Below are 17,164 nucleotides of genomic sequence, written 5' to 3'. Positions count from 1 at the left end.
TACCGACAGGCCTTCAGAGCGTTTTCGAATGTGCCTGTGGCAGTTTGAGCCTTTAAGGGCAGTAAATGACATGCATTTATTTTTTCCAACTGGCCAATTTTTTGGACATTTCCGCGGTCTCTAGGGTGTTTGAAAAATCGGACGTGGACTATGCAACTGAGCAAGAAGATGCTCCAAATGGTCTGTGGGGCGAGCAAGTGGTGGAAGGAGGACAAGAACAGAAAGCACGGACGCATTGAGGAATGAACAGGAAAGGAAGCGTGCTGCCGCCATTTTGAAGAAGCTTGAGCTCAAAAAACAGTGTTAGCTAATGCCGAGATGCAGGTGTCCCTCATCCAAACCAAAATAAACTCTTTAAAGCAGTGAAACACAACACTGAGGCGTCGTGCGCGTGTTGAGAGTATGTCAGGACAGTTGAAGTTGACTTACGAGCTTTTGAGAGAGAATATCAATTGTAACACAGTTCAGGCCTCATACCACTGATCTTGCTATAAGTTGATATAAATAGCTCATATTCGAAAATATTTGCCGCTGTATGCATCTACTTTTTATTCGTATTTGAGAATGTCCGACTTGATTTGCAATTTGCATTTTATTTGCTGTGCATTTTAGTAACCCTTCCCTTCTATACTCTTTTTGAATGGAATAAACAGTACTCCTTAGCATTCAAATTGGGTTAAGTCGTTTTTTTTAAAATTTATTTCATCTGGTTACTAAAGAGTGACAGCATCAGGCGATATGGTTTCAGCCCATCTTGACATAAAGCATAGTTCTGCATCACTCAGGGAATTTCGCAAGGGCACTCTGGGAAAACCTGGAAAACTCAGGGAATTTAAAAATGTCAACTTGGTAGACACCTTGACAATGCATGGCGCGAAGAAAGAAGGTGCCCTTGGAGCTTTGCCACCGGTCGCAAACAGCCGTTCAAAGCGGCGCGTGGGTTGGGGATCGTTCTGTGCATACTTCGAAGAGAGCAGCCGATGGCATGCATCGATGTATAAAGGGGGTAGCATTTCGGCCGGTACAGTGCAAGCGCCATAGCATGACTGACCTCTAGTGATGCATGCTGAAAACATCGGACTATAAACGCGCCTTTGCACTGCCCGAGAGAGAAGTGGTTCGTGTTGAGAAAGTAAAGCTTAGCGCTATCTTCTGCAGCCCTTGAGAGAGCATGGCTCAGCGCCGAAAGGGAGGGGAAAGTGTGAGAAGAGGAGGTAGGAGAGGAGAAGTGCCGCCGACGCTCGTCACAGTAACAGGAGCTGTGCTCTAAAATGCACTCGTGAAACGCACAACCTGCTGTGATCTTGGTCTCCGTTGTACCCCTATAGCTGCACCGACTGCATGCTGCTGAACTCCACTAAACGTATAGGTGGCCTCCAAACATGTATCACAGCAATGCTTTCCTTTTTTGGGTAGCAACCACGACTCTCAAAGGCTATGCTTTTTGGTGCCGCGAGCTCCGATAAACGCCATGGCCACTGTGGTATCCTGTGTTGGCTTCTGGTTTCAGTTTTGGGTCGTTTACGTCAGGGCGCCGCTCAACGCCAAATGCTGTAAGTTGCCTCTTGTTTCCCCTCGCAGAAATAAAAGAGGATTCTTTGTCTGGTTCCCGACTGAAGCAGTCTGGCTCTTTCTTGCGGCGCTGCGCGCCCCGGCCGTTTTGGCCTCATGCCGTAAACCTTTCGTTCGGCCGCCCCGTCGAAGCTACAACAAACTGCCGACGAGGTAAACCATTACTCTACTTCCTACGTGCCCTTGCCGTTATACTTCTGCTCCTCCTCCTGCTTCCGGCATGCAAGACGCCGCAACTACGTCTCCTCCGTCAACCGCAACTCCTCCGCCTTTGTTTTCGGTGCCCAGCATGGCGTTCGTACCCCCCATGCCACCTCTCCTGCCGCTACCCGGTACTCCTGCAGTACCGTGGCTCACATGGAAACGGTACTTTTGCACGTTTCTCGAGGCTACCAGAGGCGAGGCACTACAAGACGAGAGGAAGAAAGCCATTTTACTGAGTAACTTAGGCTTCGAGGGGCAGCGTCTCTACTACGGCCTCGCGTCGCAGACAGACCAGACGGGTACTACTTTTAAAGACATTCTCCGCATCTTCAACCAGCACTACGAAGAATGCACCAATCCCCTGGTGCACCGCATTATCTTCTGGGACAGGAAGCAACTACCTGGAGAAACCTTTCAGGACTTCGTCACCGTGCTACAAAGGCTAGCGCCTGCTTGTGCGTTGGGCGCTTCGCACGACGAGTCCCTTCGCGACCAAATCCTCCAAGGCGTCGCATCAACAAGAATACGAGAAAGGTTACTCTATGAAGAATCGTCCCTCACGCTCAAGAAGGCCCAGGAAATCAGACGAACCGTACAGCAAGTTCACAAAGAACTTCAAGTCTTCAACAGCTCGTCTCGACGCAACGCCAACATGGCGGCGACAGCCATCACCTTCCTCGCCTGGGCACACAAGATGGTGGTTCCCGCCACCCTTCTCCCTCGACCCGGCGGCTTCAAGATGGCGCTTGGCGGCATGGCGGAAAGTCGCGGCCTGGGGAGGCTGGCCAACATGGCGCGCGTCCAGAACTCCGCAAAGCTAGTCGAGACATCGTGGGCCATTACTACCGATGTGGGTCACCTCACCACATCGCATCTGATCCAGGCTGTCCAGCCAAGCACGTTTCCTGCTGTGCATGCGGACAAGTAGGACATTTTGCTTCAGTTTGCCGTTCAAGGAACCGAAAGCATCGACAGTCCCCTGCTCATAGACAGCTTGTTTTCGCTGCATGCCAACAAGTATCGGGAGTTCCAGCTGACCCAAGCGTTCAGTTTCCGTCTCTTCCGCATAATGCTCCCTCGGAGTTCGCCCAGCCGTACTCAGGACAATCGGGACTTGTAAAGGACTTCAGCCACGACGTTCATCTTCGAGCTTCAAGGCAACCAGTCTCGGCGAAACTGTGTCCTCTACCTCGGGCTCTCCATGAGCAAGTCTGCACTGAAAACGGTATTTCGCTGCTGGAAAACGAAGTTCAGTCAGTTCTTGAGGCACCGCAGCCAACTGACAAGATGTCACTGCATTCATTTCTTGGTGTCACGCGATAGTACGCAAAACTGGTCCCGTAGTACGCTGAATTGGTAGAGCCGCTTAGGAAACTGCTAAAGCAAGGACAACCGTTTGTCTGGCATCAGGATACCGTGTATAGCTTCCAGACTATTAAAGGGGTGGAGACATCACAATTTTCGTTCATGCGTTTGTTGATTCAAACGTTGTGTCATGCTTCAGGGAGCACGATACACACAGCGGGATTCATATATATCCGATAAATAATTTAATAATAGCATTATTATACTGAGCGATTTCGGTTTCGGTTTCTGGGCTCCGGGGGATGCTATGACGTCACAGAGGAGGAAACGCAACATGGCTTGGTCACGTGGGCCACAAAAAATAGTGACGTAAAACTATGCTGCGTCGTCTGCTCGCGCATACGCGTGCTCTGCCAGCAGATGTCAACAACTGGCGATTCGAAGTGCATGTCGCGATTATTATAATTATTGCGAAGAGTGACAACAACTGTAAGAAAATATTGCGGCTTGTGAGAGTCGGTGATTCATTCCGAAGCGCCGTACGCTTTAGCTTTGAAGTGAACCGGAAAAGGCTTGGCGACGATATCGGCGGCGCCGAACGATCAGAGGTGGTGAAGCTGCCCTCGGTGCCAGAGTGACCACTCCTTGGTCGCTGATTGGCCGCTTCGCCGTACGGCTGCCGCACAAATGGGTCCCGGGCCCATCCCCTCTACGGCAAGGAAATCTCGCCGTTCGCGAGCAAAACCGCCGTCGCACGGGGGCCCGCGAACGGCAAACGGCGTGCGGCGAGTTTCCGTGCCGGTAACGTGCATAGGCCCTCACATTGAGAAAGGCCAAGCGAACGAGAGACCGCTCCGAGCAGCCGAACTATGCGACTATGCGAAGAGAGAAGCGGAAACACGAACGCCGCATATCCTAAAGGGAGTCGGCCGGCTCAAACGTAGGTCCGTCCGCTCGGCAACTCGCCGCACGCAGTTTGCCATTCGCGGGCCGCCGTGCGGCGTTCGTGTTGTCCACTTCTCTCCTCTTGTTTCCGTGTCTGCACGCTTTCTTTGCATTAAGAAAGGATTTCTATATGCCTGTAGCTCGGTCACAGTGGAGGCTATGCTCGGTCGCTCGGCTCAGCAGGCTCCGTAATCGGCATTTCATCGCTACTCATCATACGTCACGTTTTTGTGCTAGTGTGCTATGACGTCAATATTTTCGTTCCTCCTCTGTGACGTAGTAACTGCCGCGCTAGCAGTGGGTCTCGACTACGAGGAGGAGTTTTTAATGACTTTTTGGAGCTGAATTAAAATCATTTTAAAATGTTTGCAGCGTCCAATACTTTGTTCTGGGTGTCCTTGCATACGGAAGCAGCCTACAACATGCTTTTTATAGCCTCAAAATTTGGTGTCCCAACCCCTTTAAGGAAGTGATTGCATGCGAATTCGGCTCTTACGCCAAAAGTGTTAAGACGTACGTGGACCTTCGTTGTGCATAAAAATGCCCTCAATTTCGTCCAGGAGATCTTTTCCGAGTACATAACTCCAGAACGTCCGATCCTAAATACTCGGGACCATTTAAGATTTACCGTAGGGTAGGTCGCAATACTTACACACTTGAAAATGGCAAACGATGGAATGCATCCAAACTTGTGAAATGCCCTGCACTACAGGATTTTCTTAGAAAATTCACTGAAAAGAGTCACTCCAGTGACTACCCTTTCCTTGATGATTGTCTCCCACCTTTTCTTCCAGTTACTACTGGTGTAGGGGATACATTACGTTTCTTGTAGCGTAATCGTGCAGTACGCACATCATTACTACGGTGCTGACCACCATACGAATTGGCCTCTCATGCCAAAAAGTTTTTTTCAACATTTTCAACACTTAGGTTGTTAGCATTCTTATGGGGGGACTATCACAACTTGGAGTGTAAAGTGCTTTTACAAGCAATGTTCAATTCACTACAGCCACAGAGCTGCCTTGAGTCAGCCTCAGGGCGAATGAGCCACCCATCAGTTCTGTGCCAGAGGGCACACAGGTGTTTGCACTGTCTATTTTTGTACTCTGTGAATTTTTTTTATGTGTGATCAATGTGTGCAAGGCTGCATCTCATCGCCTTCCCAAGACGGGTACTGAAACTCCGCAGAACTGGAGTGCAATCATGTTCATTTTCAGTTTTCATGTGTGTTTTTCTTAAAATGGGGAAACCAAAGATGTCATCTTCTATTGTGTAAAGATGTCATCACTAAACACGTGTGTTACAGTGCTAACATTTGTTCTTCTGTGACTCACGACTTACTTTGGTTGCGAGGAGAGCGAGTAGCGCATCTTCCTTTAAAGGGAAGCTGAAACACTTTTCGAAAAAAATGAGTTCTCTGCGGCATTCTACAGTTTTGAGTCCCCTGAACACGAATATCTTGTTCAAGAAGGGCGGAAACTAACGCAAGCGGCTGTTTTTTCAAGAAAACGCGCACCAGCGCCTCAGGGCATCGCGCGAACGCCGCTGTTGCCCGTGATTGGTCGGGGCCGCTGTGACGTCAATCGCGGCAGTCGCCGGTCGGCGCCGCCGCATGCCGCCGTTTCAGAGCGTAGCACGCTGTTCTGTTCTGGCTTCATAGAGGAGTTGTAAGCATTATGGAACGTTCTCGCTGTCTCTGACAGCTTGTATTTTCGCCGTACATGTTCTAACCAACAGCCGATACGGAAAACGATGGCGGCAATGGCGGTAACGGTGGCAACGACGATGTTGAGTGTGCCAACAGCGAGAGCTATTTGTGCACTTTCTCGCGCGTTGGAAATCTTAGATGGTACGTATGTTTTTTTTTTTTCATGTAGCTGCACGTTCTAATAACGGGAGAAAAAATGCGCTAAAGTGTCACTGGGAACTTGCTGCTGGAAGAATGCCGAAGCACTAACTTCGCATTAGATTGTAAACACGGGTGCAATTCCGCGATGTCAAGCCCCTTGCCGCTGCTTGTCTAAAGTCCCGTGGTTTTTTTAATGTTGATACACGATCGCGAACATAAGTGCCGCGTTTCAAACCGCGCGCATGCAGTGCTGCGAGGTACAGTCACGGAAGTTGCTTATCATACACATCCAGAGATGGCCAGAGGTATTATATGTGCAATATTCATACTATGATTCGACGACTTTGCGATTGGGGCTCCATCAAGAATCGGTATGCGTGCTCCATGCTAGTGTTGACATAAAGATATTAGGCAGTTTTAGCACCGCCGTGTGGTAAACACTATAACTGCAACCGTACGTCGAATGTCACTAGGCAAGCCTATACTCCATTTCATACCTCAGGTGCAACGCTGTGGAAGCTACGCACGAAGTCCGGTCACCAAAATTTATTACTGCGTGCGTTTCCGTCTGTGCTTCGCAGCGCGCCAGCGGCGTTTGCTCGCACGAGCATGCACGTGAACTTGCCGCGACAGGCAGCTTCACGAAAGATTTTACGAAAATCGCAAAAGAAAAAAAACGTGAGCGGCGGCGGCGGCGGCAGATCTCTCGTAGCGTCGTTCAGTAAAGCGCAGGACGGAAAGAGGCATGCCAATATATATCAGCACGCCGGTCCGGCAGCTCGGTAGCCGCGAATGACGTCACTCTCGCCGGTTCTTTCCTCTGGCAACCACCTCACCCGGCGCTCTGGGAAGCGATGGGGGCGTGTCCGGGGGGGTGATTTAGAAAGCGATTTCCGCCCCTTATATTGACAAAACGAAGAAAAAAAATTAGGAACCGTAAATTATTAGGTCTGTTCTTCCCAATCCCAGCAATTCATGGAAATTGAAAACCGTTTCAGCTTCCCTTTAAGGAAGAGGTGATGTGGTATCCTGTGTTAGCTTCTGGTTTCGGTTTTGGGCTGTTTACGTCAGTGCGCCACTCAGCGCCAAACGCTGTAAGTTGCATCCTGTTTCCCCTCGCAGAAATAAAAGAGGATTCTTTGTCTGGTCCCCGACTGAAGCAGTCTGGCTCTTTCCTGCGGCGCTGCGCGCCCCGGCCGTTTAGGCCCATGCCGTAAACCTTTCGTCCGGCTGCCCCGTCGAAGCTACAAAAAACTGGCCACCATGTTTTAGACAATACCTGGTGCCCCTTCTCGGCAGAACACTTCGTAGAGAAAATGCATAGCCTCCAATATGTCACGTTTAGAAATAAATAAATAAAGGACGAAGAAAAACGCAATGCTGCATCTGCATTTTTAACCTGAAGGTCATGAGACAAGGAGGGAACCGACATGCAAGAGAGCCGTTAGCCGTGCCTAGCCGAGCATAAACGCATCTCTCTCCAGTCAAGCCTGAACAAAGAAACACAGATAGAAAGAGCAAATCTGCGCGGTCTGCGCGTCGACACCAGCATCGCCAATGAGCTCCTGCAAGCTAGCACTCTCCCCATCCACGATGATGCGGAGTTCGAACTATCGGTGGTGGTGTGGATTTCAGTGTGAATTAGCGGGATGCATTACATATTGCTTTCAATATATTGTTGGACGGAGGGTGGCTACTTTGAATTATCCAAAATTTCGAATTAACAAATTATAAATTAATGAGTTTTTGCTGTCATCATCATCATCAGCCTGTTTTATGTCCACTGCAGGACGAAGGCGATCTCCAATTACTCATGTCCTGCGCCAACCGATTCCAACTAGCGCCCACGAATTTCCTAATTTCATCACCCCACCTAGTCTTCTGTCGTCCTTGATTGCTGTTTCCCTTCTCTTGGTACCCATTCTGTAACCCTAATGGTCCAATGGTTGTCTTACCGGCGCATTACATGATCTGCCCAGCTCCATTTTTTCTCTTGATGTCAATTAGAATATCTTCTAATTTCCTCTTTGATCCAAACCGCTCTCTTTCTGTCTCATTAATGTTATGCCTAGCAATCTTCGTTCCATCGCTCTTTGTGCGGTCCTTAAGGGTGGACACGACCCTCGAAAACCAAAAAATCACGAAAAAGTCGAGTTTTGAAAAACACTACTTTTGGGTTGTATGTCTCATAAACTACCTGTTCTGTAATTATCAGCACCTAATTCAACCGAAGAATGGTGGGCAGATTGTTCTAGAAAAACTGGCCACCCTGTATACACAATGCCTCATGACTTCGAGCATAACAGAATCTTGGAAGAACGCTAACATAATCCTAATCCATAAGAAAGGGTACGCCAAAGACTTGAAAAATTATAGACCGATCAGCTTACTGTCCGTTGCCTACAAAGTATTTACCTAGGTAATCGCAAATAGAATCGGGAACACCTTAGACTTCTGTCAACCAAAGGACCAGGCAGGATTTCGTAAAGGCTACTCAACAATAGGCCACATTCACACTGTCAATCAGGTGATAGAGAAATGTGCGGAATATAACCAACCCTTATATATAGCTTTCATTGATTACGAGAAAGCGTTTGATTGAGTCGAAACCTCAGCAGTCATGGAGGCATTACGGAATCGGGGTCTAGACGAGCCGTATGTAAAAATACTGAAAGATATCTATAGCAGCTCCACCGCCACCGTCTAAGGTGTTCCTGATTCTATTTGCAATAACCTTAGTAAATACTTTGTAGGCAATGGACAGTAAGCTGATCGGTCTATAATTTTTCAATTCTTTGGCATCCCGTTTTTTATGAATTAGGATTATGTTAGCGTTCTTCCAAGATTCCGGTACGCTCTTGGAAGAACGCTAGCATAATTCTAATTCATGCTAGGGCAATAAGTTATTGCAAGTTTTCAAAAAAAAAGAAAAGAAATAGAAACGCATGCATGGTGGCGTCCTTCCTATGCGCACCCCTTTGAGCACTAAACGAGCGAAAAACAAGCGGTCGCCCTTTGAGCGATTAGCAACGAGATAGCCATCAGTTTTGCAAGCGCAAGAAGCCGAAACCACCCGTGAAAACAACCCAAACCGCCACTCGTGCGTGCTCCAATGAGCGAGCTGTACTATATAGACGCGTGGGAGCAAACTAGCTCTAAAACAAACCATGCAACGAAAACCGAGAGTGAGAGGCACGCGAAAAAAATTCCCTGTATTCCCGCATAGTACCAGCACATGAAAGAAAAAGAAAGTTTGGAAATTGGCACGCTTTTTAATTGTACAGACGGCACCGTAAATATACGGCATCGACCATTTTTGGACTTGTTCGTGGCGCCGTATATTTTTGTCATTGACCCTCAAAAGTTCAAAAGAAGAATACCTTAGTAACTTGCGATTTGCTGATGATATTGCCTTGCTTAGTAACTCAGGGGACCAATTGCAACGCATGCTCACTGACCTGGAGAGGAAAAGCAGAAGTGTGGGTCTAAAAATTAATCTGTAGAAAACTAAAGTAATGTTTAACAGTCTTGGAAGAGAACAGCAGTTTACGATAGGTAGCGAGGCACTAGAAGTGGTAAGGTAATACATCTACTTAGGGCAGGTAGTGACCATGGATTTGGATCAGGAAACTGAAATAATCAAAAGAAAAAGAATGGGCTGGGGTGCGTTTGGCAGGCATCCTCAGATCATGAACAGCAGGTTGCCGTTATCCCTCAAGAGAAAAGTATATAACAGCTGTGTCTTACCAGTACTCACGTACGGGGCAGAAACCTGGAGGCTTACGAAAAGGGTTCTGCTTAAATTGAGGACGTCGCAACGAGCTATGGGAAGAAGAATGATGGGTGTAATGTTAAGGGATAAGAAAAGAGCAGATTGGGTGAGGTGTAAGGGGGGTTTATTTGGCTGGTACAGCAGCAGCGACAAACTCAGCACCAGCGGGTAGGGCACAGCCAGCGAACGAACTGGGTACGAGCCACGCTATGGCAATGGTGCTTTTCAGCCTGCCGATCTTCTTCGTCACAATCACCCCCGGAATTGAAGAGTAGCCATCCTGGCGACCTAGGAAGAGGTGGGCGGATCGTAATACTGCTTCAGCTGGTCAATGTGCGCAGTCTTTCGCCCCCGACGACTCAGATTGTGAGATGGCGATATGGGTTCGACCACGTAGTTAACTAGTTATGTGCAACCACGCAGTAGGGCCCGTGGTACTTCAGGAGAAGCTTGGACGAAACGCCAGGAGCAGCGACAGGCGGGACTTAAAGCCACACGAGTGTGTCGACGGGAAAGGGGTTAGCGGGAGGATTGAAGTCATGACGCTCTTTTGGGCAGCACTGTTGAGCAGACGTCAAAGAACGGGCCGGTTGTCGGCATTTCTCGGCGTGTTCAACTGAAGGGAGCACTGAGGCGAAAAAAGAAAGAGGACAAAAAACTCACCTGCGCAAGCTCAGGAATGGTAACACCACGTGTCAGTCGGGTACACGTGCTGGTCTACATGAGAGATAACTGTTAAGGCAATTAATCTCTTCCTTATGTAATCGAAGGCTGACTCACGCACGCACTTCCACCATTATAGATATGCCATGCCTCTACCATAAGACACGTATCTTCATTCTTATGCCTGTACAATATAGCGCATTCATCTAACTCTGGCGTGCAGTTACAGTCTTGGCAATGTAGTGAAAGATTAGAAGGCAATCCACCGGTTAACGACCTTTTATGTTCCATTAGCCACTGATTGATACACCGTCCCATTTGCCCTATGTAGAACTGGCCACAGCTAAGGGGAATTTTATAAAGCACACCCATACGACAGTCAGTAAAACTGTTGTTCCTATTGTGCTTCACTGGACAAATATCTGTTTGTTTTTTGCCTTTTACCTGCTCCTTTTTTCTCTGTACAGCAGCGCATTTCTTACCTAGCTTATTGGGAGCAGTGAAAGCAACATTAACATCATATCTACTTGCAACTTTTTTAAGCCTGTGCAACACTGAATGAATATACGGAATAGCCACTACTCTTTTTTTGCTATTACTGCTTTCTGTAATGACATCTTCCCCTCTCGAAACCGACTTCTTTGTGGTTTGCCTTTGTGTCACATCTCGAAAGCTGGGCTTTCCCCTCCATTCTGTTAGTGGCCATAGGAGGTTTGCTTTTAAAGAAGCTCAAAATGGCACTCACTGCAACCATACAGAATAAGTGGAAACCAAAAAATGGTTGTGCTGACGCCTTACATACATGCAGTTTCGCACAACCTGAAGAAGGTAGGATGCAAGCATGAGGGCGACGCAGTTTTCACAGCCTTCCCTGTAAGCTCGCGAGGGTGTGCTCTCTAATACATGACTGGAGTGAAAAGTGAAAAAAAAAAAGCATGCGAGAAGAGACACGTAAACCCCTTTTTGACTTGCGCCACTGGGATCGTTTAACAGATTCTGCTTCGCTGTGGCAAAGTTTACATTGACCAAACAGGTCGATGTATAAACTCAGCGAGCACTCGGCATCTTTAAATACTGTTGTGAATGGTACTCACCTACGTGCACACATAAAAAATTGCAGTTGCACTCCGCTATATAGAAATGCAGCCATTTGAAATAAGTCTAATGACAGACTGGCGAGAGAAATTATTGAGGCTGGCCAGATATACGCACAATCTGCCACATGTGTCACTGTCCCATCAGTTGCCTTGACGGATAAAGAAAATCTTCTTAGGTGTTCACATTTTTTACAATTTTTACGTGGGATTATGCATGAACTTTGTATCAGCCTTTTGATAGCGCATGTGCGGTCCTTCGCTTACTGGAAAACCTTTAATTAAACTTCCCTGCGCAGAGTTCTACACAGACGCTTCGAAGTCAAATGCCGGGGTATCCTTTGCAGCCGTCGGCCCATCCTTCTCGGAATCCGATGTACTGCATCCGGAAACAAGCATCTATATGGCCAAGGCCTATGCATTACTCTCTGCTGTGAAGTATATAAGAAGATCAAAACTTCCAAAAGTAGCGATCTATACAGACTCTCTAAGCGTCGCGAAGGCCTTAATGTCACTCTACAAACATAAAGATCCCGTATTCAATGAACTGTATTCGGTATTGTGTAAAGCGTACTCATCTAACCAGAATATCATAATATCCTGGGTCCCTGGCCATAGGGGAATCTAAGGTAACATTCTCGCGGACGAGAGGTCCACGTCAATCACATCGCAAGCTGGTAACCCTACCGCTGATGTGCCTGTCACAGATCTGAGGCCTTTCTTACGAAATAAACTGCGAAATCACTGGCAGTGTATGTGGGACGCGCAAACAAATAACAAACTGCACGTTATAAAGCCCCAATTAGGTTTTTGGCCCTCCCCAACAAAATCTCGGCGAACAGATGTCCTATTCTGTCGCCTCAGAATAGGACACACATTTGACACCCATAGTTATCTGCTTACTGGAAGTGAGCCTCCAACCTGTGGTAGATGCAGGGAGAGGCTCACTGTGCTCCACGTCCTCCTGGAGTGTCGGGAAGCCGAATCTGAAAGAATGAGACATTTTTCCTTAGCATACAGGCAGCACATTCCTGTTCATCCTGTAATGTTCCTTGGTCCAGAACCGCTTTTTAATACAGACACAGTCCTAGGTTTCCTAAGAGATGTGGTCTTACATGTTATTAGTCCCATGCATTCGTAGCGCTTCCTCTCTTTAGAGGATGCCGCTGGGATAGTTGTACTTTATAGCACATGCCTCCATGCCCTTGTGTTTGAAGGGCTCTAAGGAGGCAGTAGTGCTCTAGCATATCCTATGACCTGATATATTTTTACACATCGTATTATTTTTTCTTAAATGCATCTAAATGTTCATAGTACACGTCATACGTCATCGCCATAATCTTATTATACAAATTTTACGCACTTTAGCATGACTATTTTTCAGGCCCCTTTACAGCCAAGTCACACCAAGTTCATAGAACTCATAATTACACTGCGAACTCATCACCAAGGACATGGTGCTCGTTATCCATACGTGGCCCTTGTGCCATTAAACATCAATCATCAATCAATCAATTAATTACACTTCAATTGTAAATGAGCGTCTGTCCTGTTTGCTCCGTTTCCTCCCACCCGTATTTCCATGCAACGACATAGATGATGCACCAACTGGCCCAACAGTCTACGCTTCTGAATCTCATTAGGAGCTTGAATTCTTGCCTGGATCGCCAACTCTGCTTTCTCCTTTTTGTCCACGCTGGTGAGTGCAGCAATTAACTGCTAATGAAATTGGTCCCATGATGTCAATGTCACCTTGTGGTTCGAGAACTACGTCTGCAGAATCTCCAAGAGCGAAGTACACATTATGCAGCTTGCGCTTTTTGAACCAACTGTTGAATTCGGCGACCCTTTTCGAAATGGTTGAGCCAGTCTTCGATATCTTCAACAGCACCTCCGTGGAACACATTGGATGTCTGCGGCTTATGCGGAAGGATCTGCGCCAGCGCAGCAATTGCAGTAGTAGATGGTTGATGCATTGTCCTGGTAGAATCGGGTTCAAAGATATAGATGATGCACCAACTGGCCCAACAGTCTACGCTTCTAAATCTCATTAGGAGCTTGAATTCTTGCCTGGCTGTGCTGTGGCTGGAGCTCGTGAAGACTATGGCTGGTACGTACGTGCACAGGGGTGAACTCTGTCAGACTACTCTCTGGCATCGAGTCAAGAGTGGGCTGCATTTTCGGCGATCGTATCATGCACCTGGCACCTCCACCGGATATACGTCCCGAAGTTAACAAGCGAGGCCTTGGCAAAACAATGTTCTTCTATAAATGGTTGACAATTGGAGAGCACGCATTTCACTTTGCACTTCATCATTCCCATTCAAATAGCCGGTGAGGGCAGCCTATCTCGTGCAACTATCGGTGCTGAAATTGCCGCTGCCTAGTTCAAAAGGATTGGAAAAACTCCCTGTGTCGTTGGAAGACATTGTCAGGTTTACCTTCTTGGTGTTAGCACAAAGTGTATTGTGTGTTTAGCACACATTCTTTGTGTTTACATTACGACAGTGTAGGATCTGATGTCATTGACTCATCGCGACGTCACACGAAGCAGCTACTCGTTTTGGTTTCGTTAACTCGTTTATTGGCAATTTAGAATTATTCATGCTTATAAGCCAATTGAACCACCCTACCGGTGACAGAAATATCAATGCCATTTGAAAATGGCTTGAGTGTGTCAAACACTAAATGCAGGAGCCACTTGTGACCAGTTCCCACTGATTGAGCAATCCAGAGGCAAGCTCTGCTCACGTGCTTGGGGGACATCGTGCACGTATGACTAAAACAGTTTTTTCGTCCATGCAGCACCTGTGTGAAGGCTTCTCAAGAGCAGGCAGCACCTGCAGCTGTGTTCTTTTTTCACAAGAAAGTTATCTGTCATGAGTTTCTTGCCTTCGAGAGGACTTTTCTTTTATTCATTTTTCGGTACCTGTTTCACCTAGTTGTAGGCATCATAGCAGGGGCTACAATTCTTGAAACAAGACATACACAATGTCATTTTTATGAAGCATGAAAGAAATCATCATTAGCAGTCATGAAAAAATTAGCATTGAACATTTTGCTAGTGTGGGGCAGCTTTAAAGGGACCCTGAAACGATTTTGACGATTTTCTACAAACTTACTGAGTCGTTAGAGTAGGTCCTTCTGATCATTAATTGATGCATCTAAGTGCTCCGCGTAAAGAGTGTAATTTATTATAAGGTTTTAAAAATGCTTATCGCTGCCGATCGCAGCACACTGCGCCGCAGAATTTTAAGCCGCCCCTACCCATATGACTTTAGTGGGGTGAGCTATCCGATTGGCTGACCAGGGCGCGTGATCGATAATTTTTCCAACTTTATGGTAAACAAATGATGTTCGTAATAGTTGGAATGTTAGTTAATTTGTTTTTATAAAAAGAAAGTAACATAAAGGGAATGCACAAGAACAATTTTTCAGTACACTTAAGCACTTCCGGCACACAGCGTCGTCTGCTTGTGTTGCAATGTGCTTTGTCTCTGACAAGAGCTCCGCTGTCAGCCTCCGTCTGTCTTTTTGCGAGCGCTGATTCCACTTTGTTGTGTTGTGGACTGCAAACTTAGCGACTGGCAATATGTCAAGCTCCGACATCGTGTCCCTCTGCAAGCCAGCAGACAAGCGGACTGGCTGCAGCGCATCGGACTGCCGCTATCCAATCGGCGCCAGGATTTGCGCGATTGCGGCCGTCACTTTACACTGGAAGTTTACTAACGCAATAGAGTTTCGTGAGTCCGGTATTAGGGTAAACGCAAGCGCAAGGGGACAGGGCTTGGCCGTGTTTCCTTGCGTGTCGTTTCATAATATGAACAGAAGCGCAAATGTGATTGGTCTGCATGGTGCAGCCACCTGGAGGCATAGAGCTCAACCAGACACAGTAGCAGTAACAAAATTTATTCTTCTTTGCTGCTGGTGTAAATTTTTCACAGGAGTGTAATCGTTAACACTTTGTTATTGTAAATGTTTAAAATATTTTACCTTTAGAGCAATATTAGCTCTTTCTTTGGCTGGTTAAGCTCAGCGCCAACAGGTGGCTGGACCGTGGAGACCGATCAGGCAGCTCACGTACGTCTACGCTAAAGTTCCTTCATCAGCTTGAGCTTATGCCTCCAACGTTCCATTGAAACGTTCAGCTAGTGTTTGGTTACCGGAAAACCAGACACGTTCAGCACGACAGAATGCTCGCAACACATGCTGCTTCGATAGCTCTTGCTTGGGGTCGACGGCCAAGTGGCTAGTGGAGAGGTTTCACGCGGGCGTGGGCGAGCAGGGGCGGGCTCCAAAACAACCGGAAGTGGACGATGTGATGTCACATCGTGACGCAGAACCAGGGAAGGTGGAGCTTAGCCCCAATCGCTCCATGAACAAGTTGAGGAGGAAAAGCATGGCTAGGGAGGAGGGTAACTTGTAATCGTTTGTAGCTCCATTAATATGTAACGCTTCATTTAATTGTGGTGCGAATGTTCTACTTAAGCTGTACCCTACGCGTATACAAAATTTGTCCGAGCTGTTTCAGGGGCCCTTTAAGATCATCATTCACATTTGCATTTATTTGCTTCTGCAGGAAGCTTTCTACCTGACAGACCGTGTGATGACGGTGTCTTTCCACAAGTACGGCAACTACTTCTTTCCCGGCACTGGCGACATGTACGAGCTTGGCGCCGAGAGTGGCCGCTACTACTCGGTCAATGTCCCCCTCAAGGAAGGCATTGACGATGCCAGCTACTTTCAGGTGAGTGTTGTTTTGAACCACGAATGATAACATTTAAAAATATATATATTTTGCTGATTTGTTTCATTTAGTACAGTTTATGAATCACAGGCATAGTGTGAGCACATCATCAGAGCTCCTGAAGTGAAACTGTCCTAACTGCAGGGTGTGAGGAATGTTTCCCTCGGCTCCACCCGTCTTAGGGTCAACTACATAGGCTGATATAGTCAAATTTGTTTTTTCGTTTTGCTATCCCCAGTTTTTCCTTAAAACATGAGTGAACACTAAAAATAAATGTGAAGTAAAAGTTGAGAAAATCATACTTTTCCTATGGGCAAAAGTAGGGCAATTTGGAAGTGCCATTGCATCGCAGCTTGTGTGGCTTTTCGTTGGTGCAAAGTCTCCATCTTGATACCATCTTATCTCTTTCCGTACTGCGCCCATTGTGCATCGTTAGCCCACTAATGATAGTTTGAAACACTGCTTTCGGGACCTTCCGCGCTGCTCATGGACACGCTGCCCTATTGGACGTGAAGAAGAAGACTATATTTTTATTTTCTAAGCAGTTTGCTTTTCTTCCCACCAGGTGGTGATATTTAAACATGCTTTGAAGTTTAGCAAATGTCAAAGTAGCAAACAAAAATGGCGGCCTGCTATCGAATGTTTGAAACACTGCTTTCTACACTTTCCACGCCGCTCATGGACACACTTCGCCATCTTGCACGAAGGAGGAGAGCTATATTTTTGTCTTCTAAGCAGTTCTATTTTTTCCCAAGAGGTGGAAATTTTTCGAACCCACTCCGAAGTTTCACGATCGTCAAAGTAGGAAGCAAAAATGGCTGCCTCCGGGAGCATGCGCACTCGTCGAAAGATCGCAGATCTCGTGATTCCGCTGCGTCTGAGGCTCATTTTATCGATGGCTCGAGCGGCAGCTATTCTGAGGATGCTGCCTTTTCGTCGAACTTGGACTTTGAGAGCGACGACGACAAAACCAGCCCGGAACACTGGCAGCCGCAGCCCAGCACACCCAACTG

At 47.1% G+C, this 17,164-nt stretch overlaps 1 protein-coding gene across 4 annotated transcripts in view; it reads left to right on the top strand.

Annotated features, from left to right (window-relative positions):
- HDAC3 (histone deacetylase 3) overlaps positions 1-17,164 on the top strand; it is a 204,751-nt gene that overhangs the window by 112,101 nt on the left and 75,486 nt on the right. For all 4 annotated transcript variants that reach the window (XM_075673403.1, XM_075673404.1, XM_075673402.1 and 1 more), the window contains one exon: positions 15,984-16,151. In XM_075673403.1, coding sequence (XP_075529518.1) covers positions 15,984-16,151 — 168 coding nt within the window. The remainder of the gene's footprint in view (positions 1-15,983; positions 16,152-17,164) is intronic.

The sequence above is a fragment of the Dermacentor variabilis genome, chromosome 10 (genome assembly GCF_050947875.1).
Source record: "Dermacentor variabilis isolate Ectoservices chromosome 10, ASM5094787v1, whole genome shotgun sequence".
Classification (NCBI taxonomy): domain Eukaryota; kingdom Metazoa; phylum Arthropoda; class Arachnida; order Ixodida; family Ixodidae; genus Dermacentor; species Dermacentor variabilis.
Note: the sequence above shows the minus strand (reverse complement) of the source record. Positions and strands in the feature narration are given on the sequence as shown.